Source organism: Rhinoraja longicauda, chromosome 33 (genome assembly GCF_053455715.1).
Source record: "Rhinoraja longicauda isolate Sanriku21f chromosome 33, sRhiLon1.1, whole genome shotgun sequence".
Classification (NCBI taxonomy): domain Eukaryota; kingdom Metazoa; phylum Chordata; class Chondrichthyes; order Rajiformes; family Arhynchobatidae; genus Rhinoraja; species Rhinoraja longicauda.
This window is the reverse complement of record NC_135985.1, coordinates 16,831,674-16,856,100: the sequence shown is the minus strand read 5'-3', so window position 1 is coordinate 16,856,100 and position 24,427 is coordinate 16,831,674. Positions and strand designations below refer to the sequence as shown.

General features: G+C 53.7%; 1 protein-coding gene across 7 annotated transcripts in view; it reads right to left on the bottom strand.

Annotated features, from left to right (window-relative positions):
* Positions 1-24,427, bottom strand: part of LOC144609044 (transducin-like enhancer protein 3) — a 69,893-nt gene that overhangs the window by 7,102 nt on the left and 38,364 nt on the right. For 2 of the 7 annotated variants that reach the window (XM_078427380.1, XM_078427383.1), the window contains exons 7-18: positions 21,441-21,470; positions 19,237-19,438; positions 17,656-17,672; positions 11,014-11,133; positions 10,041-10,091; positions 8,771-8,923; positions 7,312-7,444; positions 6,172-6,344; positions 5,981-6,057; positions 3,781-4,030; positions 1,808-2,055; positions 217-364 (exon numbers count right to left, since the gene is read on the bottom strand). In XM_078427380.1, coding sequence (XP_078283506.1) covers positions 217-364; positions 1,808-2,055; positions 3,781-4,030; positions 5,981-6,057; positions 6,172-6,344; positions 7,312-7,444; positions 8,771-8,923; positions 10,041-10,091; positions 11,014-11,133; positions 17,656-17,672; positions 19,237-19,438; positions 21,441-21,470 — 1,602 coding nt within the window. The remainder of the gene's footprint in view (positions 1-216; positions 365-1,807; positions 2,056-3,780; positions 4,031-5,980; positions 6,058-6,171; positions 6,345-7,311; positions 7,445-8,770; positions 8,924-10,040; positions 10,092-11,013; positions 11,134-17,655; positions 17,673-19,236; positions 19,439-21,440; positions 21,471-24,427) is intronic. The other 5 variants (XM_078427381.1, XM_078427384.1, XM_078427382.1 and 2 more) reach the window with 4 other exon arrangements.

The following is a 24,427-nucleotide window of genomic DNA, read 5'->3' as shown; positions in this document are numbered from 1 at the left end:
TGGCAATCCCCTAACTCTGACACAAGTATAATCGGAGGTGACACTGAGCAGGTTAATACAGTTTCAGTAGGAATACAAGTCAAGAGACCATTCAGATCGAGTGAAGCCAAACCCACCATGAGGTGTAAAATTCAAGTATTGGAATGGCCAGAGCACGCCAGGAGTGGCCAAAGACCAGGGCAGTTTGGTGCCGTTTCTGCCCCGGCAACCACCCACCTGCGAGGTGAAGTCATGCTGCTGGAGTTGCCTTCCTTCTCGCAGATCCCAGGATCTCACAGTGTTGTCCAAGCCCCCTGTCCATAGTTTGGTGCCATCGTGAGAGATGTCTATGCAACTTGCACCATCTGTGTGCCCTTGGAACTGCCTGGAGAAAAACAACAAGACATTTCTCGTTCAAGTGAACTGCTGTTGTCACTTTGGGTCCGCTGAAGTCCCGCTGAGGTCGAGATCGGCCCCTCACCCCCTCTCAGCGCTGCATGTTTTGGGGGGGGACGACGACATCGGGGGGGAATTTCAAGTGCGCTTTCATAATTGTGTCCGGATGTGCCAGACCACCAGTTGATCAGTGGAGGCCCTGTACAACCGGGTGTCAATTGAGGGGAATCTATGAGACCAAACAGCTACGATGTAACTGTTTACTGATTTAGCTTAACATTTAAAAATCCTCATGCAGGTAATCAGGATTGCAGGAGATGAGGAAAAACTTTTTCAGTCAGAGAGTTGTGAATCTGTGGAATTCTCTGCCTCAGAAGGCAGTGGAGGCCAATTCTCTGAATGCATTCAAGAGAGAGCTAGATAGAGTTCTTAAGGATAGCGGAGTCAGGGGGTATGGGGAGAAGGCAGGAACGGGGTACTGATTGAGAATGATCAGCCATGATCACTTTGAATGGCGGTGCTGGCTCGAAGTAAGATAACCCCCTCATTTTTCTAAACTCTAGCGAGGTGGATACATTTACGAACCTGAAAAAACATTTGGCCGGGTACATGGACAGGAAACGTCAAGATGCACAGTTGGCGAGTGGGATTAGCTTAGATAGGCAGTTTGGTCAGCATGGGAGAGATGCATAACTCTGAATCTATGAATAAATCTATGAATTATTTAAGTCAGAAGGAACAGCTGAGGCCATTTTTATTCTCATCTGAAGCGAGTTGTGAGGAACAGGTAGTCAGTACCTGTAGACATATGATGACTCCCTGTAGACGTTTGACAGCACTGGCCTCTACTCGCTGGAGTTTAGAAGGATGAGGGGGACCTCATTGAAAATTACCGAATAGTGAAAGGCCTGGATAGAGTGGATGTTTCCACTAGTGGGAGAGTCTAGGACCAGAGGTCACAGCCTCAGAATTAAAGGACGTTTCTTTAGGAAGGAGATGAGGAGGAATCTCTTTAATCAGAGGGTGGTGAAGCTGAGGAATTCATTGCCACAGAAGGCTGTGGAGGACAAGTCAGTGGAAATTTTTAAGGCAGAGTTAGATTGTTGATTAGTATGGGTGTCAGGGGTTATGGGGAGAAGGCAGGAGAATGGGGTTAGGAGGGAGAGATATGATTGAATGGCACAAACTCAATGGGCTGAATGGCTTCATTCTGCCCCTATCACTGATGAACGTAGACCATGGGTGGAGGCCGATTCCACCAGCACCCCGCGCTCCACCTGGCGAGGAGTCGCGTTCTGCAGAACGTGTAGGAGACGGGTTGAGCGCATGGGTGGAGGCCGATTCCACCAGCACCCCACGCTCCAGCTGGCGAGGAGTCGCCTTCTGCAGAACGTGTAGGAGACGGGTTGAGCGCATGGAGGAGAAGTCTCACCTGACGAGTGTCTGATTGTGCAGGTCCCACACGGCGATGTTGCCGTCGCTACAGCAGGAGAAGCAGACCTTGGCGTCGGGGCTGATGGCCAGCGCGTAGCAGGCCGGCGCGGAGGACGTGAGCTCGGCTTTGATCCGCGGTGTGGGCGAGGCCAGGTCCCATATCGTCAATGTGCTCGCCTCCCCTCCCACGATCAGGGTCCGCCCGTCGTGAAGCAGCTTGCAGGAACGGATGTAATTGTCCCGGTTCTGGCCGAGGGGGAGGGAGGAGACGAGGTGGTAGAGTGGAGTTAGACAAAGGCAGGCACAGCACAACTCATCGGTACGACACAACACACAGTTTGCAGGTTAACTGGCTTCTAAACTATCCCCGGTGTGGAGGGAGTGGGAAAGTGGGATAACAATGAACTAGTGCGAAAGGGGGATCATGGACTCAGCGGGCCGAAGGGCCCGTTTCCATGCTGGATCTCACCGTCTACAAGAAGATTCCAAGATGGCGCTCACTCTGGGTGCTGGCCCCAGTAGTGGATTTGGAAGCACTCATTACAACTGCTCCACTCTTATAAATCTCTATTCCAACAGCAGCATTTGGACTTCATCTTGCACTAAATGTTATTCCCTTTATCCTGTATCTGTGGACTGCTCGATGGTAATCATGTATAGTTTTTCTGCTGACAGAATAGCAGGCAACAAAAACAACAACTTTTCCCTGTTCCTCCACACACGTGATAAAACAAAGCTAAAGTTCAGGGGTTCTTGTCCCACACCGGGCACGGCACGTGAGCTGCCAGTGCTAGTCTGACACTACGGTGCGATGCTGAGAGAGGCACCACACTCACCTGGTCAGGACAGAGGTTGCCAGAGCTATTCAGTGAATACGAGCATCTATAAGATTATTAAGGGGTTGGACACGTTAGAGGCAGGAAACATGTTCCCAATGTTGGGGGAGTCCAGAACAAGGGGCCACAGTTTAAGAATAAGAGGTAGGCCATTTAGAACAGAGATGAGGAAAAACTTTTTCAGTCAGAGAGTTGTGAAGGTGTGGAATTCTCTGCCTCAGAAGGCAGGAGGCCAATTCTCTGAATGCATTCAAGAGAGAGCTGGATAGAGCTCTTAAGGATAGCGGAGTCAGGGGGTATGGGGAGAAGGCAGGAACGGGGTACAGATTGAGAATGATCAGCCATGATCACGTTGAATTGTGGTGCTTGCTCGAAGGGCCGAAAGGGTTCCTCCTGCACCTATTGTCTATCTAGGTCAGATACGGACAGTTGTCCAGGCTGTCCTGATGACCAGTGCATTGTCGGGTTCCCTCTGGCACATTTGGCCACCCACATAACCCAGAATCAGTAGGTCAATCGTTTTAAAGGCGTGAACCTTTGACCAAACTTGCCCTGTCGCTCAAGGATTGGATCCTGCATTCTCCCGACTCTCAGTCTGAAGAAGGATCTTGATCCCAAACGTCACCCATTCATCCTCTGCGGAGATGCTGCCTGTCCCGCTGAGTTACTCCAGCGTTTTATGTCTATCTTCTATTTCTTTCTCCCTTGCACTACCTGATGTACAGATGGGACGGTTTTGCTTGGACACTGTGCAAAGGTTTCTCACGGTATTGCGGTCGTTGTGACCATCCGGCCAACTGCAGCGGAGGGCGGGGCTGCAGCGGAGGGCGGGGCTGCAGCGGAGGGCGGGGCTGCAGCGGAGGGCGGGGCTGCAGCGGAGGGCGGGGCTGCAGCGGAGGGCGGGGCTGCAGCGGAGGGCGGGCTGCAGCGGAGGGCGGGCTGCAGCGGAGGGCGGGCTGCAGCGGAGGGCGGGCTGCAGCGGAGGGCGGGGCTGCAGCGGAGGGCGGGCTGCAGCGGAGGGCGGGCTGCAGCGGAGGGCGGGGTTGCAGCAGAGGGCGGGGCTGCAGCGGAGGGCGGGGCTGCAGTGGAGGGCAGGCCGCGGTGGAGGGCGGGCTGCAGTGGGGGCTTCACTTACCAGGCAGTCGAGCTGGGAGACAGGGCTCTTGCTGCCCGGCTGGCTGATGTCCCAGATCTTCACGCACCCCTTGCCCCCGGTGTACATGTGGCGGGTGGGGTTGCTGATGGTGACTGCACACACCACCTCGCCGTGGTTCAGGGTGTTGATCTGCCGGGCGTGCCGGGGGATCCCCGAGCCGATCAGCGCGTCGGGCGGGAAAGGCACCGGCTGCATCTGCCCGTCCGCACTCACGTGGAAGGAGTAGGCGCTGGCGGGGAGAGAGCGGTCACGTCACCCTCACTGAACGTCCCCGACAGAAACCAACTCATGCCCACACCTACCCCCCAGGTGGAACCGGCCTTCCCAAAGCCCCGAGAGGTCAGTGAACCACCAGACATGGGGTACAAACACAGGGGGTACAGTAGACCACAGACAGGGGGTACAGTAGACCACAGACAGGGGGTACAGTAGACCACAGACATGGGGTACAGTAGACCACAGACATGGGGTACAGTAGACCACAGACATGGGGTACAAACACAGGGGGTACAGTAGACCACAGACATGGGGTACAGTAGACCACAGACATGGGGCACAGTAGACCAGACATGGGGTACAAACACAGGGGGTACAGTAGACCAGACATGGGGTACAGTAGACCACAGACATGGGGTACAGTAGACCACAGACATGGGGTACAGTAGACCACAGACATGGGGTACAGTAGACCACAGACATGGGGTACAGTAGACCAGACATGAGGTACAGTAGACCAGACATGGGGTACAGTAGACCAGACATGGGGTACAGTAGACCACAGACATGGGGTACAGTAGACCACAGACATGGGGTACAGTAGACCACAGACATGGGGCACAGTAGACCAGACATGGGGTACAGTAGACCACAGACATGGGGTACAGTAGACCAGACATGAGGTACAGTAGACCAGACATGGGGTACAGTAGACCAGACATGGGGTACAGTAGACCACAGACATGGGGTACAGTAGACCACAGACATGGGGTACAGTAGACCAGACATGGGGTACAGTAGACCACAGACATGGGGTACAAACACAGGGGGTACAGTAGACCACAGACATGGGGTACAGGCATGGGGTACAGTAGACTACAGGCATGGGGTGCAACCAGGGGGTGGATCCCAGGTCTTTGAAGGACCCTCCAATCAGTCCTGCTCTCCCAGAGTTTTCCTCCTGCTCTTTCACTGGAGTATTTATATATATATATAATCTTGTGACACGAGGCCAATCAGCCCTCTGTGTCAATGCTGTTCCCATTCCCCTGCTCTTCCCCCCACCAGCCCGCGGCTGGGTTCATTTACAGCACCCACAGGAATCGCGCAGAGTTTGCAGGGAGAGCGTGCAAACTCCGCGCAGAGAACACCCGGGGGTAGGTCTGAAGCCGGGTGCCTGGGGCCACGAGGCTGCGTTCTCTACTAGCCTCACAACTGCCCCAATGTGGCTCTCACTGTGTCTGCTCTCTTTGGTTGTACAGAAGTGGAAACTACATCAGTGTTGAATGGAAGAGCAGTCCTTGGCTTTGCTACTGTGCAGGCCGAAGCCCTTGCAGGCTCTCCTGTCACTACGCACGCATTATATAACCACGGGGCGATGTAACGCACACCTTCCCCGAGCTGGCTCTGCTGCAGGGCCGGCAGCTCCTCACCCTCAACTTTACTGATGCAGAGGCAAAGGGCGCAGCAATAGAGTTGCTGCCTCACAGATCTTACCGCACCAGAGATCAGTGTTTAATCCTGGCCGCTGGTGCTGTCTGTAGAGTTTGTACGTTCTCCCCGTGACCTTTCTCCGAGAACTTCGGTTTCCTCCCACACTCCAAAGAAGTACAGGTTTGTAGGTTAATTGGCTTGGTGTATATATATATATATATATATATGTAGAAAATCGTCCCCAGTGTAGGATGGTTTTAATGTGTGGGGATCGCTGGTCGGTACGGACTCAGTGGGCTGAAGGGCCTGTTTCCGCGCTGTATCTCTAAACTAAATGGGGTGTCACACTCTTCAGGGTTCAGTACCGCACTGAGCATCAGAGACGGAGGGGAAACTGCCTGAGGACTTAATCTGGCCCCACATCCCCTCCCCTCCTGGAGCGCCCCAACTCTCTGTCCACCCTGGGGGGAGGGGAGGGGAGGGGAGGGATGGGGGCTTGAACAGACGACAGGCAACACGGAAGACTTACGGCTTTCCTCCGGGTATGGAGGCCATGCTGGCAGAGAGCCCGGGCCCTCGCAGGTGGGAGTGGGGGTCAAAGCCAACCTGGGCGGAGAAAGGCAGAGCAAACGGTGAGTTGACAGCCAGGGGCACTGCTTGGCAGGAGCCGCGCGCAAATCCAACTGAGAAATTGTAAGGAGGAAGAGATTGAGTACGTACACTGCCAAAGCTCACCATGGGGGACCGGTAGGCGGCCGCGCTGATCTGCGGTGAGATGTGAAGGCTGGAGTACGGGCCCGGGCTGGTCAGAGCGCCGTTCATGTCGTGGTGAGGCATCATTGCGAACGGGCCATAGGAGCCGGCCAACGAGATGGGCGCTCGGAGAGCTGGAGCTGCAAGAGAGGCAGGAAACCGGGTGGGTGAAACGTGACCTCCACCGAAGGTACGGCACAAATCGCCAGAGTAGAATTCAGCGGGGCAGGCAGCGTGGAAAATAGGCACTGGAGGAGGCCATTCGGCCCTTCGAGCCAACACCGACCGTCATTCATTGTGATCGTGGCTGATCACCAACAATCAGTAACCCGTGCCTGCCTGCTCCCCATATCCCTTGATTCCGCTAGCAACATCTCTCAAGCCCAGCCCCATAGTCCCAAGCCTCAGCACGAGGTGGCGGGAAGGGGGAACCTTGGGAGCAATGAGGGGAAGGGGGGAGGGGAGGGGGGTTGATCTCCCTCTACTTCAAAATCTAACCGCAGTGCATCCTCCTGTGGGACAGGTAGTATAAGAAAATAACTGCAGGTGCTGGGACAAATCAAAGGTATTTATTCACAAAATGTTGGAGTAACTCAGTGCATCCTCCTGTGGGACGGACACCATCTCAGTTTAATGTCCTGAGGGAAAGGTCTCCTCCAACAGTCCAGCATTATTAAGAGATCGGGCACGCTAGAGGCAGGAAACATGTTCCCAATGTTGGGCGAGTCCAGAACCAGGGGCCACAGTTTAAGAATAAGGGGTAGGCCATTTAGAACGGAGATGAGGAAAAGCTTTTTCACACAGGAGAGTTGCAAATCTGTGGAATTCTCTGCCTCAGAAGGCAGTGGAGGCCAATTCTCTAGATGCTTTCAAGACAGAGGTAGATAGAGCTCTTAATGATAGTGGAGTCTGGGGGTATGGGGAGAGGGCAGGAAGGGGGTACTGATTGCGGATGATCAGTCATGATCACATTGAATGGCGGTGCTGGCTCGAAGGGCCGAATGGCCTCCTCCTGCACCTATTGTCTATTCCCCCCCCGGGACCCCACTCGAGACCCAAGAGTGTGTCGGAGAGTTGGGACGTGTGTCCAGGGCTGGGGGTAGTTACCTAGCGAGTCGATGCCGGGTGGTTTTCCGGCGATGACTCGCAGGCCCGGAGTGGAGCTGGTGCCCGGAGTGGGAGCCTCGTTACGTGGGGTTGGAGTGTTGGACTTCAGACCGGGCGTTGACGACTTGTCGTTCTGGAAAACAGAGAAATCTTTAACGACGGGAAGTGCAGGGAGAGGGGCAGAGACGGAGAGGGGCAGAGACGGAGAGGGGCAGAGACGGAGAGGGGCAGAGACGGAGAGGGGCAGAGACGGAGAGGGGCAGAGACGGAGAGGGGCAGGGACGGAGAGGGGCAGAGACGGAGAGGGGCAGGGACGGAGAGGGGCAGGGACGGAGAGGGGCAGGGACGGAGAGGGGCAGGGACGGAGAGGGGCAGGGACGGAGAGGGGCAGGGACGGAGAGGGGCAGGGACGGAGAGGGGCAGGGACGGAGAGGGGCAGGGACGGAGAGGGGCAGGGACGGAGAGGGGCAGGGACGGAGGGGGGCAGAGACGGAGGGGGGCAGAGACGGAGGGGGGCAGAGACGGAGAGGGGCAGAGACGGAGGGGGGCAGAGACGGAGGGGGGCAGAGACGGAGGGGGGCAGAGACGGAGGGGGGCAGAGACGGAGGGGGGCAGAGACGGAGGGGGGCAGAGACGGAGGGGGGCAGAGACGGAGGGGGGCAGAGACGGAGGGGGGCAGAGACGGAGGGGGGCAGAGACGGAGGGGGGCAGAGACGGAGGGGGGCAGAGACGGAGAGGGGCAGAGACGGAGAGGGGCAGAGACGGAGAGGGGCAGAGACGGAGAGGGGCAGAGACGGAGAGGGGCAGGGACGGAGAGGGGCAGGGACGGAGAGGGGCAGGGACGGAGAGGGGCAGGGACGGAGAGGGGCAGGGACGGAGAGGGGCAGGGACGGAGAGGGGCAGAGACGGAGAGGGGCAGAGACGGAGAGGGGCAGAGACGGAGAGGGGCAGAGACGGAGAGGGGCAGAGACGGAGAGGGGCAGAGACGGAGAGGGGCAGAGACGGAGAGGGGCAGAGACGGAGAGGGGCAGAGACGGAGAGGGGCAGAGTACAAGATGGAAACCAATTTACACTGAACAATTCAGCTGATTATCCCCTTTGCTCCATGAATCTCCCTGGTAAACCTTCTGAGCTGCCTCCAATGCAAGAATATCCCTCCTGAAATAAACCAGCACTGTAGTGGGTGCTCCATGTTGTAGCAACACTCCACTGTGCTCATCCTCCACCCTCTTCCCATTAAAGCCTGTGACCATTTGCCTTCCCAATGGCTGTCTGTGTGTGCGTGCGTGTGCGTGTGTGTGTCCATCCGTGTGTGTCCCTGCGTGCGTGCGTCTGCCCGTGTGTGTGAGCGTGCGTGTCTGTGCGTGCGTCTGCCCGTGCGTGTGAGCGCGCGGCGTGCGTTCCCTGCGCTGCTCGGGGTGGGTGGAAACGGATGGCTCTGTACCGCGGGGCTACTCACGTGGCTCATCTCCTTGGTCTTTGAGGAAGGCGTGCTGCTGGACGAGGCGACGGAGGCGGGGCTGTTGGGCGCGTCCTTCTTGATGCCGCGAGGCTTGTCCAGGCCGTTCTCCCGGGGAGAGTGGGCGGGGCTGACCCTCGGCGTGGCTGGATCCTGAACGTTTAAAGGCAAGTCTCAACAGCGGCGGCAACGAAAGGGTTAACAGGTGGGCACGCACGCAGTGTACACCCAGCGTATCATTCCCTAGTCAACCCAACACATTGTTTTTAGATTTAGTTTTAGTTTATAGAGATAACAGTGCAGACCCACCGAGTCCACACCGACCAGCGATCCCCGCACACTAACGCCATCCGACACACGAGGAACGATTTACAATCTTACCTTCGCCAATGAACCTGCAAACCTGTACATCTCTGGAGCTTGGGAGGAAACCGGAGCTCCCCGAGAAAACCCACGCAGGTCATGGGGAGAAACAACAAACTCTGCACAGACAGCACCCGTAGTCAGGATAGAACCCGGGTCTCCGGCGCTGTGAGGCAGCAACTCTACCGCTGCGCCACCGTGCCGCCTGGCTGGGGGGGGGGGGGGGGGGAGGGGGCTTTCAGCGTTACAGTAACGTGCACTGGTTTTCCTCGTGGGGAAAAGCTGCTGGTTGGGACCTGGGACTTGGTTCTGTTTCACTAACGGGTGGTGGGCACTGCTGACAAGGCCAGCTTCTGAGGTCCACCACTAATTACCTCAGGAGGGCGACAAGCCGACCTCAAACTGCCACGCTCCACGTTGTTCCTGTAAAGTTGCTGGTGAACGGGCCCAGATCACCCAGAGAGCGAGGGAGGGGACGTGGGATTGTGCGTGACTCGAGGGAAACTTGCTTCCACGAGTTTGGGAGTGGCGGCTGAGGAAACCACGACGACTGGTTGGAGCCTCGACATAACAACCCACCCGACAACAGCCACCTCTAACAAACGACAACCCCCCTCATCGCAGCACCTCAATATCAGCCGTGCCTTGGGGTGGACTTTGGAAGCCACATCACCCTTTGGCAAATCGCTGGTTGGTTTTGGTTCTGGGAAGGTGGGAATGGTTTGGGATGGATGGGACGGGAAGATCAAGTGGGATTCCAGAGGAATTCACTGGATGAGACCAGTCACTGATCTCAACCCAAACCTCCTCAGAGGGGAACTGGATGGGTCACATCAGCGCTTCCAGCGCCCCTCTCTCTGCGAGCCTTTCCCAAGTTGGGCAGACGTGGTCAAGCACGCTGTCTTACCTCGTTGGAAACATCCACAACCAGGTCATCACTCTTGTCGCCATCACTGTCCTAGAAAGGAGAGTAGTAGTCAACGGCCTTCTCAACAGATCCTCCCTCACCTAACGCCACAGCGCAGAGTGGCTCACAACTGGAGACGGGTTTACCCACACGAAGGGCTTTGCAGCCAATAAAGGTTTGGTGGGCTCACCATCTCACTGTCGGCAGTACACACGCACCACGAGCCTCCGTACACTGCACCAAAACATTGAGGCAGCAACGGCAACAAAACAGTGAGGTGCTTCTGGCTGAAGGGTGAACGGAGGACAACCAGGGGTGCCCCCCCAACTCTTCAACACACGCACGGAGGACAACCAGGGGTGCCCCCCCAACTCTTCAACACACGCACACTCTCACGGTGGTGACTCTTCTCGTCCACCCATGTGCAGAATGGGCCTTGGCTTCACACTGGCGCTCCGAGTTTTAGACGGAAGCATTTGCCGGGGCTAATGCACTCCCGCACCTGGAATGGGATGAGCACCCAGGACCTTCTGACCTCTCAGACAAGCGGCCATTGCCCACCGAGGCTCGGCCAACGGTTGGAGAACTTCGATTGGTCTTTTTAAATAATCCGTGGCACACTGATCTACCTAGTCTCACTTCAAAAGACAAGCATGCAGAGAGATTGGGGAGAGCAGGACTTGCATATCACAAGCATGCAGAGAGATTGGAGACAGCAGGACTTACATATCTAAGGTAGACACAAAATGCTGGAGTAACTCAGCGGGTCAGGCAGCATCTCAGGAGAGAAGGAATGGGTGATGTTGCGGGACCTGCCCCCTTCCCTGACATCAGTCTGAAGAAGGGTCTCGACCCGAAACGTCACCCATTCCTTCCCTCCTGAGATGCTGCCTGACCCGCTGAGTTACTCTAGCATTTTGTGTCTACCTTCGATTTGAACCAGCATCTGCAGTGATCTTCCTACAGGACTTACATATCTGTTCATCGAGTCTTTCTCCTCCACCTTTCGTTTTTTTGCGTCTAGGTAGTCAGAGGAACTCCTGCTGTTTCTTTCGTTTGGCCGTAGGCTGTCTGATGGCGAGACAGAATTGTTCTGCGGAGAAAGAAGAGTTCTCATGAGGGGGCAGGTAAGGCACGTGATCACGGTCCAATCGACCCGGGGAGGGAGAACCAGGTTGCCCGGAAATCAGTGAACCCACCCTTTGGGAAATAATATTGGCAAAGGGACAACACATCCATCCAGCTGTCAAAGGGCCATGGGCAGTGCGTGCATCACATGGTCTCCATCAGGATCACATGGTCTCCATCAGGATCACATGGTCTCCATCAGGATCACATGGTCTCCATCAGGACCACATGGTCTCCATCAGGATCACATGGTCTCCATCAGGACCACATGGTCTCCATCAGGATCACATGGTCTCCATCAGGATCACATGGTCTCCATCAGGATCACATGGTCTCCATCAGGATCACATGGTCTCCATCAGGACCACATGGTCTCCATCAGGACCACATGGTCTCCAACAGGATCACATGGTCTCCATCAGGATCACATGGTCTCCATCAGGACCACATGGTCTCCATCAGGATCACATGTTCTCCAGTAGACACCTGGAGCTCATTGAAACTAAATATTAATTATCAGTGAATTCAGAAACTAGGCAAAACGAGAACTCGAGTCTGAAGAGGGCGTCACCCATCCACGTTCTCCACAAATGCTGCCTGACCCGCTGAGTTACTCCAGCACTTTGTGCCCATTTAAATGCATCCCTCCAAACCTTTCCCATCCGTAGGTCTGACCAGATGTCTATTGTAGTGTCCTGATGAAAGGCCAATGACCCGGAACGCAACCCATCTCTCTCCCCTCAGCTGCTGACAGACCAGCCGAGAGTTTGTTTAGGATTTCCATCACCGGAAGCCGGTTAGATCAGAGGTACGTGTGTCCGAGGAAAAGCCGCTCCCTCTGGAGTCAGCTGGGCCAGAGAGGAGGGAAGGAGAGAAAGGCACAGGCAAGAGCCCGCAAGGTGCCCAGCAGTTTGTTAAGGAGGATGCAGTCTCGGGCCTGGGCTAGTTAGAGCAGAGCTTCAAACAGGCTGCGCATGTGAATAAGCTCTTGAGAAAGCAGCCGGAGGGAGGCCAGTGGAGTGGGCAGAAGTGTATCCTGAGGAGAATATTCCCACGTTGCTATGAATAAGAATTTGAAATTGCTGCCCCCACCAGCCCCCCCTTGTGGAAAGTTGCGAGCCAGCCAGAGATTCAAAGCTAGCTTCAATCTGCCAACCACGACACACACAAGCCCTTCCCCATGCCCATCAATGGACGTGGGGCCAAGATGTGAAGGGGTGTGGGGACGTACTGAAACCAACAACATTCAGCATCTACTCAACTCTTCCCAGAAAAAATGGCTCAGCCGGCTACACAAAAGAGACGGCTTTAGCCTGGGGGCTGAACACAAGCCAACAACTTGCTAATCAGTCAATGCTTTACACGAAACACACACGGGCTCGTTTCTTTCCAAACTGCCACAGGCAGAGAATCAGAGGCTCCAAGGCAGCGTGCTGAAAGGAGCTCTCAGCAGGAACAACGAGGCGGCCTGCTGAAAGGCGTGAAAAGAATTTGGCAGCCTGATATCCCGGGCGGCAGAGAGCAAGAGAGAGAGAGAGAGCGAGAGAGCGAGAGAGCGAGAGAGCGCGAGAGAGAGAGAGAGAGAGAGAGAGAGAGAGAGAGAGAGAGAGAGAGAGAGAGAGAGAGAGAGAGAGAGAGAGAGAGAGAGAGAGAGAGAGAGAGAGAGAGACACACACACAAAGTGAGAGAGACACACACAGAAACATGCACAAAGGGCAGACATCAAAAGACAGAGAGAGCCACAGACAAAGAGAGGGAGAGACACAAGCAGAGAGAGAGACACAAGCAGAGAGAGACAGAGACTCAGAAAGAGAGAGACAGGGAGTGGTGCACAGACAGGAGAGATGCACAGAGAGATACATAAGGAGAGAGAGAGAGAGAGAGAGACACACACAAATACACGGGGGAGAGAGATGCACACGGGGAGAGACACACACACACACACACACACAGGTGTGCACAGAGATAGGTGCGCACACGCACACACACACGCACGCACACACACACAAAAAGTGTCCCATCTGCACTTCCCAAAACATAGCAGCCTGGCGGGACCAAGTGGGAATAATCATAGCGTACTTCAGGGGCCATGTCAGCCTCCTGTGGCCGGGGGTCACTGCGGGCCGTTCTTATTTCTTCAGTGCCAATCGAGTCAAATGAAACCTTTCTTCCCAGCCAGTGAAGCTGAGAATAGCAGAGTGTATGTCAAGCGTCGAGAGGAATCGATCACTCAGCTTCCCCCTGGGCACACGGCCAGCTCACTAAATATTATTGATGCTACGATGAACTCTCCTCGAGAAAAACGCTCAAGAAAAATGTTTTCATTTTTATGAATGAATTGAGACCCGTGGCCTTTTGCAGGCTTTCCCTCAAACTCTGACGAGATTTTCTTTTTTGATGTTGTCGGGAAGGGAATATTGTTTGGTGACTGGTCTTGCAGCGGAGGCAGACTTTGTTCAGCGGTTGTTGTTCTAAAGGGCTGTCGGCTTCCTTGTTTTCCCCCCCCCCCCCCCCCCCCGCCCGCTCCACCCCCCCCCCTCCCTCCACTGATCCGCAACAAGACCCTTTGTTCAACGTGACATCGGGAAATCAATATGAACCAGGGGCACAGCTGATTGGAATGTCAACCTCCCACCAACAACTCTCGGAAAAGCCACACAAAGGCTGCTGTCCCAGCCCCACACGAACAATAGCCAAAATCCGTCCGCACCCAAGCATGGCTTGTGCACAAAGAGAGGCCGAGAGAGAGAGGGAGGGAGGGAGGGAGGGAGGGAGGGAGAGAAAACAAGGGAGTGAGAAAAAGATAGGTAAACAATTGGGACTGAAAGCAGACAAACGAGCAGCCCCTTCCCCTTTCCCATTCCCTCATGCAAGTTTAAAACAAAAAAGCCACCAAATGTTTGGGGCTTGCTGCTCAAAGTTAAAATGTTCCCCGCACCTGCCAGGCAGCGCCTCCCATTTCGCCGTTGGTCAGTGTTGGAACAGTACACTCAGCGGGTCAGGCAGCTTCACTGGAGAAAAAGAATACGCAACGTTTCAGGTCGAGACTCCTCTTGACCCGAAACGTCACCTATTCCTTTTTTTTTTCCCCCCTGACCCCGCTGAGTTACTCCAGCACTTTGTCTCTATCTTCCATGTAAACCAGCATCTGCAGTTCCTCCCCTTGCCTTCATCCATTCCACGCCCGTTCCCACCAGTCCCAATGGATGAACCAGTGCTCCAGGCAAGACCTCATTGCGTGGCCTTCCCCACTGCACCCTTCCACCCATCCACCACTTACACCATTCACACAGGCAGCGAGTGGTGAACAGGGGTGGAATGTGGGCATCGCTGTGAAGCTCGACCGCTACTCCCCATGTACAGTGGCTTGAGTGACCTTCTCAGACGCAAGGATAGCAACGATGTGTGGAACAGGTACGGAGGTCTCTCGTCATTCCTCTGCTGACCCGACTGAAGCTTCGAGACCACCCAGTGATGGTTCACTACTCCTGATCGACCAGTTGCTCGAGGGACCTGCAAACGTCTAGGTTGTCGCTGAAGATAGGCAGGAAGCGCTGGGGTAAATCAGCATCTCTGGAGAACAGGGGCGGGTGACGCTTTGGGCCGGAACCCTTCTTCTGACGGCCAATACGCCAAGGGCTGAGAATCACCCTCAATACTGCCCTGCTTCAAGATGCTGCATAAAACCGTCTCTTTTAATCAAGCCTTTGGATTAACATCCCGACGACTTCCTATTCGGCCGATATCAAATTACCGAGTCGCACCGCACAGAATCCTGCCCTTCAGCCCGAGTTCACCTCAACCATTAGCCATCTATTTACACCAATTCCAAACAATTGTCCCCATGTTCTCGCGTCTCCCCCCAGGTTCTTCCACTTGTCCACACGCTGGACAATTCACCTGTTGACCCACAGGTCTTTGGGATGAGGCTGGGGGAGCGAGGGGGGGGGGAAGAGAACCAAAGTGGCCCACACAAACCCACTGGGTTAAAGGGAGAGTGGGCAATCCCCACATCGACAGCATCGGAGGTCAGGATTGAGCCCAGCTCCTGCAAAGTGTGGATGAGTTGTCAACAGGGCAGCTACACTACATTAAGGAGCTGGTTTTAGAGGGGAAAATTGGAGAAAAATTGATCGGCTTAAAAAGAAACCCTCCCCAGGAGTTAAATGCCCACATCACACTGCAATAACACGGGACAAATGTACACGGCCAGTTGCCTCTGGATAATAGCAACGTCTGATCAGGGATAAAATGGCTTCTTAATCACAGGGGAGATTTTCATTTCTTCAGACTTGACTGCTTGTATTCAGAGAACCCGCTCACATGAAACACAAGCCCACACTGGCAGTACAAGGCAGCTGAGCGCTGTAAGCCTCCCTTATAAATGGCTTAGGCAGCCGGCAAAGGAGCAGGCAAGCATGAATCCATCGCTTGTGTTCATGGAATGGCCTCAGCCGAGGAGCAGGGAACTCCTCAGTTGCTGAAGGCCCCCATCGCTGGAGACTGGCTGCAGCTCGCTCTAATAAAATTAGGGCAGCACTAATCTCCAAGCCATCACGTCTGGGCAGAGCGCAGAAAAGCAGCGCTGGGGCCAAGGTGGCGAGGATAGAGGCACGTGACGTATGAAAGGGGAAAGAAAGCAGAAAGGTGGAAATCCATGTGTTTGATACAGGCACCCCATGGATTTTAGACACAAATCTCGTTTGCTTGAATCACGGTCCAGTTGTCAATACCCAATGAAGAAAGTTTTTACTTACAATGGAAACATCTATTTAGCCCGGAGGCTGCTGTTAAGCATGGCTGAGGTCCAGCACAACACCCCTTCTCTAAAGCACCAAACGAGGAAATTCCTCTGCAGGCTGAGGTCCCATCCAGAGAATAGGGGACAAAGGGAAGGTTAGGTCAATGCGTTGGGCCTTACTCTGAGGTGCGAGTGGCCCAAAGAGATTCCTTCACCTTCCTGTTCCCGCAGTCAGTGTCTGACCCATTGGACACCAGCCAATTCGTCCCCCCTCTCTTTTTGCCTTTACACGTCCACCATTGGCTCTGATCGAAGAATCGCCCACAATCCACTCAGCTAAAGGCGCCTGTGCCAACCCTGACCTGGACTGGTCTGGATAAAAGCAGGCCTTCCAGATAACCCAGCAAGCCCCAAACAGTAGAAACAAGGAACTGCAGATGCTGGTTACCACAAAAGGACACAAAGTGCTGGAGTAACTCAGCAGGTCAGACAACATCGACACAAAAGGCAGCATCTCCGGAGAAAAGGAATAGGTGACGTTTTGGGTTCTCCGGAGAAAAGGAATAGGTGACGTTTTGGGTTGGAACCCTTCTTTCGACAACATCCCTGGAGAGCATGGATACGTGACGTTTGGATCCAGACCCTTCCTCAGTTTGATCGTAGGTGTTGGGGGGGGGGGGGGGGGAGGGGTAAGAAAGCTTGGAGAGAGGATGGGCAGGACAAAGCATGGTAGAAATAGGTGAACACAGGCAGGGGCGTTTTTGAAAGGCAGATGGTTGGAACAAAGGTCGGAGATAAAAAACAGGACGGGGGATTGAAGAGGCGCAAACTGTGAAGCAAGAGGAAGGAATGTAGGAGCAGGGGGGAGAGAAATGGATGCCAGTCCAGCTGGGGCACAGGAGGGGGGTGGCGTATTACCCAAAACAGTGCTGGATGCCACAAGCAGGCATCTGTGGTTTCTATAGAGTGGCTGCAGTTCAGTGCAGGTGCTCCTGCCACAGCCCATCAATGCACTCATCAACTGATGATGGGCGCTGGCCAAGCTAGCTGACCACACGTATAGTACACCACTCACTCAGCGCCATCCCCACTCACAACAACACGGCTCCCTGTAACAAACTTCAACACCGTCCAGCACAAACCACCACCACAGAACAAAATGCCAATTCCAACACAATCTTCAACTGGATTGGTTTGGACCACTGCACGTCTACTAACCCAGGCTCACCACAACAGTCATGTTTTGTCGAGCTTCATTCGTCATTACCAAAACCAGCGGCATGTCAAAACTAAACCAATCTCCTCTGCACAGAAACAAGTGGTCTATGGCTCCTAGGCCAGGGACACCAAGGGTCTATTGACCCTATCGAAACAAGGAACTTCAGGTGGTTTACAAATAAAAGACACAATGTGCTGGAGTAACTCGGACAGCAGTCTGAGGAAGAGTCCTGAATGGAAACGTTACCCAAGCATGTTCTTCAGAGATGTTGCTTGATCTGCTGAGTTATTCTGGCACTATGAACAGGACACTTTGTTGGATCTTGGGAGTTTTGAGATGCAGTTGGGTAATCTTTACAAAGCTAAAGGGTGTGTCTCTGGGCCTGTGTGCGTTTGCTGTTATTTTGGTGACAATGAGTTGCTAGGGGGGAGGGTGCAGCGAGGAGACCAGGAGATGAGTCCACGCCGAGACATGCACGACAATGCCAATGATCACGATCACGAGACGAGGAGGGGATTAACACTTACCACACTGGAGTCCCCCTCTGGAAGAGCAGGTGAGTGAGACGGGTGTGGCAGCATCAGTCAACGGCAGGAGAAAGGGACAAAGAAAGCGGCAGTTAGAGTCGTCCAAAACAAAACACATCATGTCACGCAACCAATAACCGGCCCAGTGATTGGTGCTGCCAACTCCAATCAGCATTCACGGAGGAGACCACACGGCCCGTCATTGGCTCATCCTTCCAGTGGACTCACACCCCTCAGCCTATCAGAAAATGACTATCCAATTGGAAAATTCTTCACGGGCAGGGGGAGAAGATCATAAGATCATAAGTGATTGAAGTAGATCTAGGCCATTCGGCCCATCAAGTCTACTCCGCCATTCAATCATAGCTGATCTAACTCTCCCTCCTAACCCCATTCTCCTGCCTTCTCCCCATAGCCTCTGACACCCGTACTAATCAAAAATCTGTCTATCTCTGACACAAAACTATCCACTGACCAGACCTCCACAGCCTTCTGTGGCAAAGAATTCCACAGATTCACCATCCTCCTGCTAAAGATATTTCTCCTCATCTCCTTCCTAAAAGAACGTCCTTTAAGTCCGAGGCTATGACCTCTAGTCCTAGACTCTCCCACTAGTGGAAACATCCTCTCCACATCCACTCTATCCAAGCCTTTCACTATTCTGTATGTTTCATTGAGGTCATCCTTCTAAACTCCAGCGAGTACAGGCCCAGTGCCGACAAACGCTCATCATACGTTAACCTGGGATCATTCTTGTAAACCTCCTCTGGACCCTCTCCAGATCCAGCACATCCTTCCTCTGATATGGTGCCCAAAACTGCTCACAATATTCCAAATGTGACCTTACCAGCGCCTTATAGCGCCTCAGCATTACATCCCTGTTTTTGTATACAAGCCCTCTTGAAATAAATGCTGGCATTGAGTTTGCTTTCTTTACTACCGAACGTCTTGCACCACTCTTCAATTTTGCTTTTGAAAACCAACTAACAATGGAAGAATAATCGTTCCACTACGATCTTCTCCCTGGGCTTTTGTTCTTAAAGTCTCGTAGTTTAATTTTTAATTCCTAGAAACTCCAAGCCAATTTGGAGATTGGCAATTGATAACCCAGGAGGCCATTCAGCACCTTAAGTCCATGCAAGCCACCAAGGAAGAAAAACCATTGATTCCAGGCCCCCCTCTCCTTTCTTCCCACAATTCTATTCTCTCCACACCTGACAGTTAGCTATGGCAGGCACCAGCACATCTGTTGAATGTGCCTTTGGGATAGGGGCAGGAAACAAGCCTTTCCATGCCTCTAGTCTCCCCCTCCCCTGACTCTCAGTCTGTCTGAAGGGCCTCGACCCGAAACGTCACCTATCCCTTTTATCCAGAGATGCCGCCTGTCCCGATCGGTTACTCCAGTAATTTGTGTCTATCTTCAGTGCAAACCAGAATCTGCAGTTCCTTCCTGCATAACAGGTGCCTTTCCTTTGCTGCATTACCCACAGAGCAGGCGGGTGTGATGGCCTCTGACCAGAGAGAGGGTAGACCTCACTGGCAGGACCCACACCCTCACCCATTGCCCACGGCCCTGCTCACCTCGGTGGTCCAGCTCGTGATGGTTCTTCTCGTCCTTCACTGACAGCTGGGCCTGTCCGCCCAGGGCACTGGAGAGAGCCAGCAGCCCCGCGGCGCTGCCGGAGACGGGGGCGATCCCGGGCGGCTGCAGGCCCGAGGGGTGGGGCGGCATTTGGACGGGAGCGTGGGCGTGGGAGAGGTGCTGGGCCTGGAGTTGCTGCTGCTGTGGAAAGACCAACGCCACATGTGATGGGAAGGAAAAACCAGGAGAGAAAAATCAGGGGAAATGCAGGGCATCAAGAGCGATGGAGGTGAGAGGTAGGACGATGGGGGGGGGGGTGGGGGGGTGGGGAGGAGAGAGAGAAAACAAGAAAACTGAGAAATTTGCAGAGGATCGTTAACGTGGAAACAGATCTCGCAGTAGTGCCCTGCTAGAGAAGAGCGAAAATCCCAGAAGGAAAGGTTAATTATTCAGCTCAGATTCATAGATCAAACTTGGAATCGTATAGCAGAGAACAGCTCATACAAACACACAACACTGAAGAGTTGGGCTCCTCCCCACCCCTCGGCCTGAGAGCTGGGGACATTCTTTGATCAAGGTGGGGGGAGAGGAAGGTGGGAGGGAGGGGGGAAACTGAGGGCTGCTGGTAATTGGATGGGAATGGTGCAATTGAGGGAAGGATTGGGGGAAGGACGCACTGGAACCTAACCAGCTCTGCGTCCCACATGGACCTTCCCCACTGACCCACACCCCAGCTCCAAGGCCCCCCCGTGGTCGGCCTGATGTTACACCGATGTCTAACAGGATTCAGACACGCACACAACACTGGCAAAATAAAATTTCAAAGCAGAGACTGGATTAAAGGCACAACGAGCCGACATTGACACGGGATTCACTGCAACACAGCTCCAGCCACCATAAGAAAAAGAATAAGGTCCTGATTTAGCCGGCGAGGTTGAGCTGATGCACCAGCAGCCAAGGCTGGGCATCGAGGCATTCACTGGGATTATTGCAGTCGTGCAAATTTAGTTTAGTTTACAGATACAGCGTGGAAACAGGCCCTTCGGCCCAACGAGTCCGTGCCGACCCGCGATCACACACTAACGCTATCCCACACACGAGGAACAATTTACAACTCTCACCCAAGCCAATTAACCTACAAATCTGCACCTCTGGAGCGTGGGGGGAAACTGGAGCACCTGGGGAAAACCCACACGGTCACACGGAGAATGTAGAAACTCGGTAAAGACAGCACCCGTAGTCAGGATCGAACCCGGGTCTCTGGTGCTGTGAGGCAGCAACGCTACCGTGCCGCCCCTGGTCACATTGACTTGAACACTGAGATCTCGTGGGTCCAGGAAGGCTTATGGGATTCGTGTGCTGTGGGATATTGGGCTGTTGCTGTCAGTCACAGTGTGTTTGACTGCTTTATTACAGCAGGCACATGGTTACTGTGCAGCACGGTGTCGCTACTGACCCATCAGTTCACATGCAATCCCATTAATAAGCAAATGGCCAAAGACAGTTGGGCTAACGTAGGTGATGAAGCTCTCCTCAGCCTGACCCAGGATTAGGGACCCTCTCCAAAACATCGCAGACCAAAATAGACACAAGATGTAGAGACACATGACAGGAAGCAAACCAGGAAGCAGACTGGAGAAGAGCAGGGACCATGGACAGGAGGAGATATACACTCATCACTCACACCCCAGGCCCGCTGCTTCGACAGCGACCCCCAGAGCAGCACGCTCACACACGCTCCTCTAACATCCCGGCTTGGAGAACAAGAGCACTAAACCTGAGGGCACAATCCCAGGGCACGGACTCTGTCCCGATACAAGGACAGGGAATGGGATGGGAGCCGAGATCTTCCCGTTTGTTTTGTCCTTTGGCCGATTAAATCAGGAAGCGTGTGGGCGGGGCAGTGAGGGGAGGGGGGGGGGGGGGGAGAGGAAAAGGGTCAAAGCCCAAACTGCTCGGTGTTCAGGGTAAGAGTGACGGAAGGCATCCTCGATTCACGGGGCACGGGGGGGCGGGAAGTTGTCTGGGGTCCAGGGCAGGAGTGTGGGAGTGTTGGCCGGGGGTCTTTAGCGTAAGCGGTGAGACGGGCACGCATGCTCGCCTGGTGCACAGAAGCAGTGGATCGCACGGGTGGCATGCTGGACACACGGCAGTGAGAGAGAGAGAGAGAGAGAGGTAGAGAGTTCAGGAGGGAGGGACTAACCATGAGAGGTGGGTAGATAGCGTGATGCTGCTGGGAATGAAAAGAGAAAAGATTTCAGATGTTACATTATTAAAACTCCACTCCCACCATCCCCTTGCCCCCCCAATTAAAAATACTTGACCCATTAAAACAAAGACTAGTGAGACACTTAACACGTAATCATTGAAAAATCAAAGCGTTCAATTTAATTTCTCCCTCAGACACGGGGGGGGGGGGGGGGGGGGAGGTCCAACACTCGATGGAACAGCAATGGAGACACGGGACTCCAAAGGGTTCCTTCCATTCATGTCCATTAGTTACAGGAGCAGAATTAGGCCATTCGGCCCATCGAACCCATTCAACCGTGGCTGACTTCTCTTTCCCTCTCAACCCCATCTTCCTGCCTTCTCCCCATAACCCCTGACACCCGTACGAATCAAGAATCGGCCGTCTGTGCCAGTGAATTCCACGGCTTCACCACCCTGGTGATTCATCTCCTGCATCACTTCACTTCCATCTCCAGCACTCGCGCATTGTCCTTGTCTGTCGCTCTTGGTCCAGTGGCCACAAGATGGTCCCTGCAAGCTGCACTCAGGACCAGACCCTGCGAGACCACCCTCCCCATGGACTCAGCACCCAAAGCAGCCCACAAGAGAACTTTCCCCAAAATGGCGCCTCCAGATCAGAGGCCCCTGGGTCAATGTGCAAGCGGGTGACCATTCCGCCCCAGATGACGGCACCTCGAGGTGCCAGGCCACTGGACGATGGGTCATTTCTCCATCCGATCATTCAAACGGCCCGCACAACCACTCAGAGCCCCAGGCATCAGGGGCTTGGGGAAAGCTCGGTGCCACGCTTAATCTGAAGGACGTTATCATTGCCTTATTCATTGGGAAATATTTGCTGACATTGATAGAGTGGGGAGCACAGAACCAATCTCTGCACAGTAAACCAGATAAACAAAATGCTGGAGTAACACAGGTCAGGCAGCACCTCTGGAGAAAAGGAATAGGTGACGTTTCGGGGCAAGAACCTTCTTCATACCAGTAGGGTCTGAACCCAAAACGTCATCTATGCCTACCCGACCCACTGAGTTACTCCAGCATTTTGTGTCTATCTTCGGTGTAAACCAGCATCTGCAGTTCCTTCCAACACATTTTCTTTCTGCACAGTATACTCTAATTAAAACACCAGTAAAGACAGCAACTGTTTCTCAATAGTAGTGGTTTGACAGATAAATATTGGCCATGGCATGGAATTGCTCCTCTTTGAAATACTACACCACGTATTAAGAGGCTTTGGTTTCATGCATACCTGGAGGACAGCATGTCTAACAGGGCATGGCACTTGGAGTGTCATCCCCACAGCAGGAGCTTGCTCCCCTCCAACAACCAGGTGGTGACCATGTCAGGCTCGACGAACAGCATGGACCAGCCAGGCTCCAGTAGCCCGGAGCAGCCAAACACATGCAAACAAGCCGGGCTCTCAGGCCCCCAATGCACCGACCAAGTGACCGTCACATCATGCCAGCCTCCTCTCCTCTCCACCACCCAGCGACGTAGAAAACTAACCCAGCCTCTGCACGTCCAAAAGAACCAGCGGATGTCCTATTGAGATATACAAACGGGGCTGAGGGCGATGGGTGGAGTGTCCGGAACCAGGGACACAGTGTCTGCATCGGAAGCAAAGATAACAGAGCAGAGCAAGATAGACCACTCGACCCCAGAAACCGTAGTACGTCACGGCGCCATTTTAGCTGGCAGAAACTTGCAGAAACATTTTAAAAGAAAAATAATAAAAATCTGTGAATTGACAGATGAGATATATTCTGCATTTTTATGGTATCATCACACATGCTGTTCCCCCAAAACACTGATGACACTGCGAGAGGCAGAGCGGACGGCGGGTTTTGCTTACTAAAATGGCGGACGTCACGCTCCGTTGCGTGCTACACTTCAGTACAGGCGATTTCAACGGAGTGGTTCATCTTGCTCCTCTAGTATCTTTTTGTAGAAAGGAACTGCAGATGCTGGTTTAAAACGAAGATAAAACTGGGGGGAACTCAGCGGGACAGGCAGCATCTCTGGAGAGAAGGAATGGGTGACGTTTCGGGTCGAGACGTGGTCAGCCAAGCAGGAGAGATGAAGACCTTTCTTGAGCCAGTGGGTGGGTATCTTTGGAGTACTCTACCCAAGAGAGCTGTGGAGATCAGGCATCCAGTACAGTCAAGATAGCTCAATAGCTTTTTAGATATTGGGGGCATCAAGGGGTAGAAATAAAGTGCAGGAAAATGGCACTGAGGGTAGTAGGTTAACCAGGAATGGCTGAACAGTCTCAAGGGGACGAATGGCTAACTCCTGGTTTACATTCTGATAGAAGAAAGACTGGATAGACTCGGCTTGTACTCGCTGGAATTTAGAAGATTGAGGGGGGATCTTATAGAAACGTACAAAATTCTTAAGGGGTTGGACAGGCTAGATGCAGATGCTAGAATGTTCCCGATGTTGGGGATGTCCAGAACAAGGGGTCACAGTTTAAGGATAAGGGGGAAGTCTTTTAGGACCGAGATGAGAACGTTTTTTTTCACACAGAGAGTGGTGAATCTGTGGAATTCTCTGCCACAGAAGGTAGTTGAGGCCAGTTCATTGGCTATATTTAAGAAGGAGTTAGATGTGGCCCTTGTGGCTAAAGGGATCAGGGGGTATCGAGAGAAGGCAGGTACGGGATACTGAGATGGATGATCAGCCATGATCATATTGAATGGCGGTGCAGGCTCGAAGGGCCGAATGGCCTACTCCTGCACCTATTTTCTATGTTTCTATGTAACACAAATGTAGGTCATTCGACAATGTAGAGCCATCCTGAAGCCTCCCGGAGTCTAGGAAGCAGAGAGTAGGCATCAGGTCAGGAAATGAGCCTTTCATCCCAACCTCCCCGCGTGGGACTAAACACACAGATCCCAACGGTGTTTCACTGGAAAATGATCTGATGCAACGTCAGTGTATGCC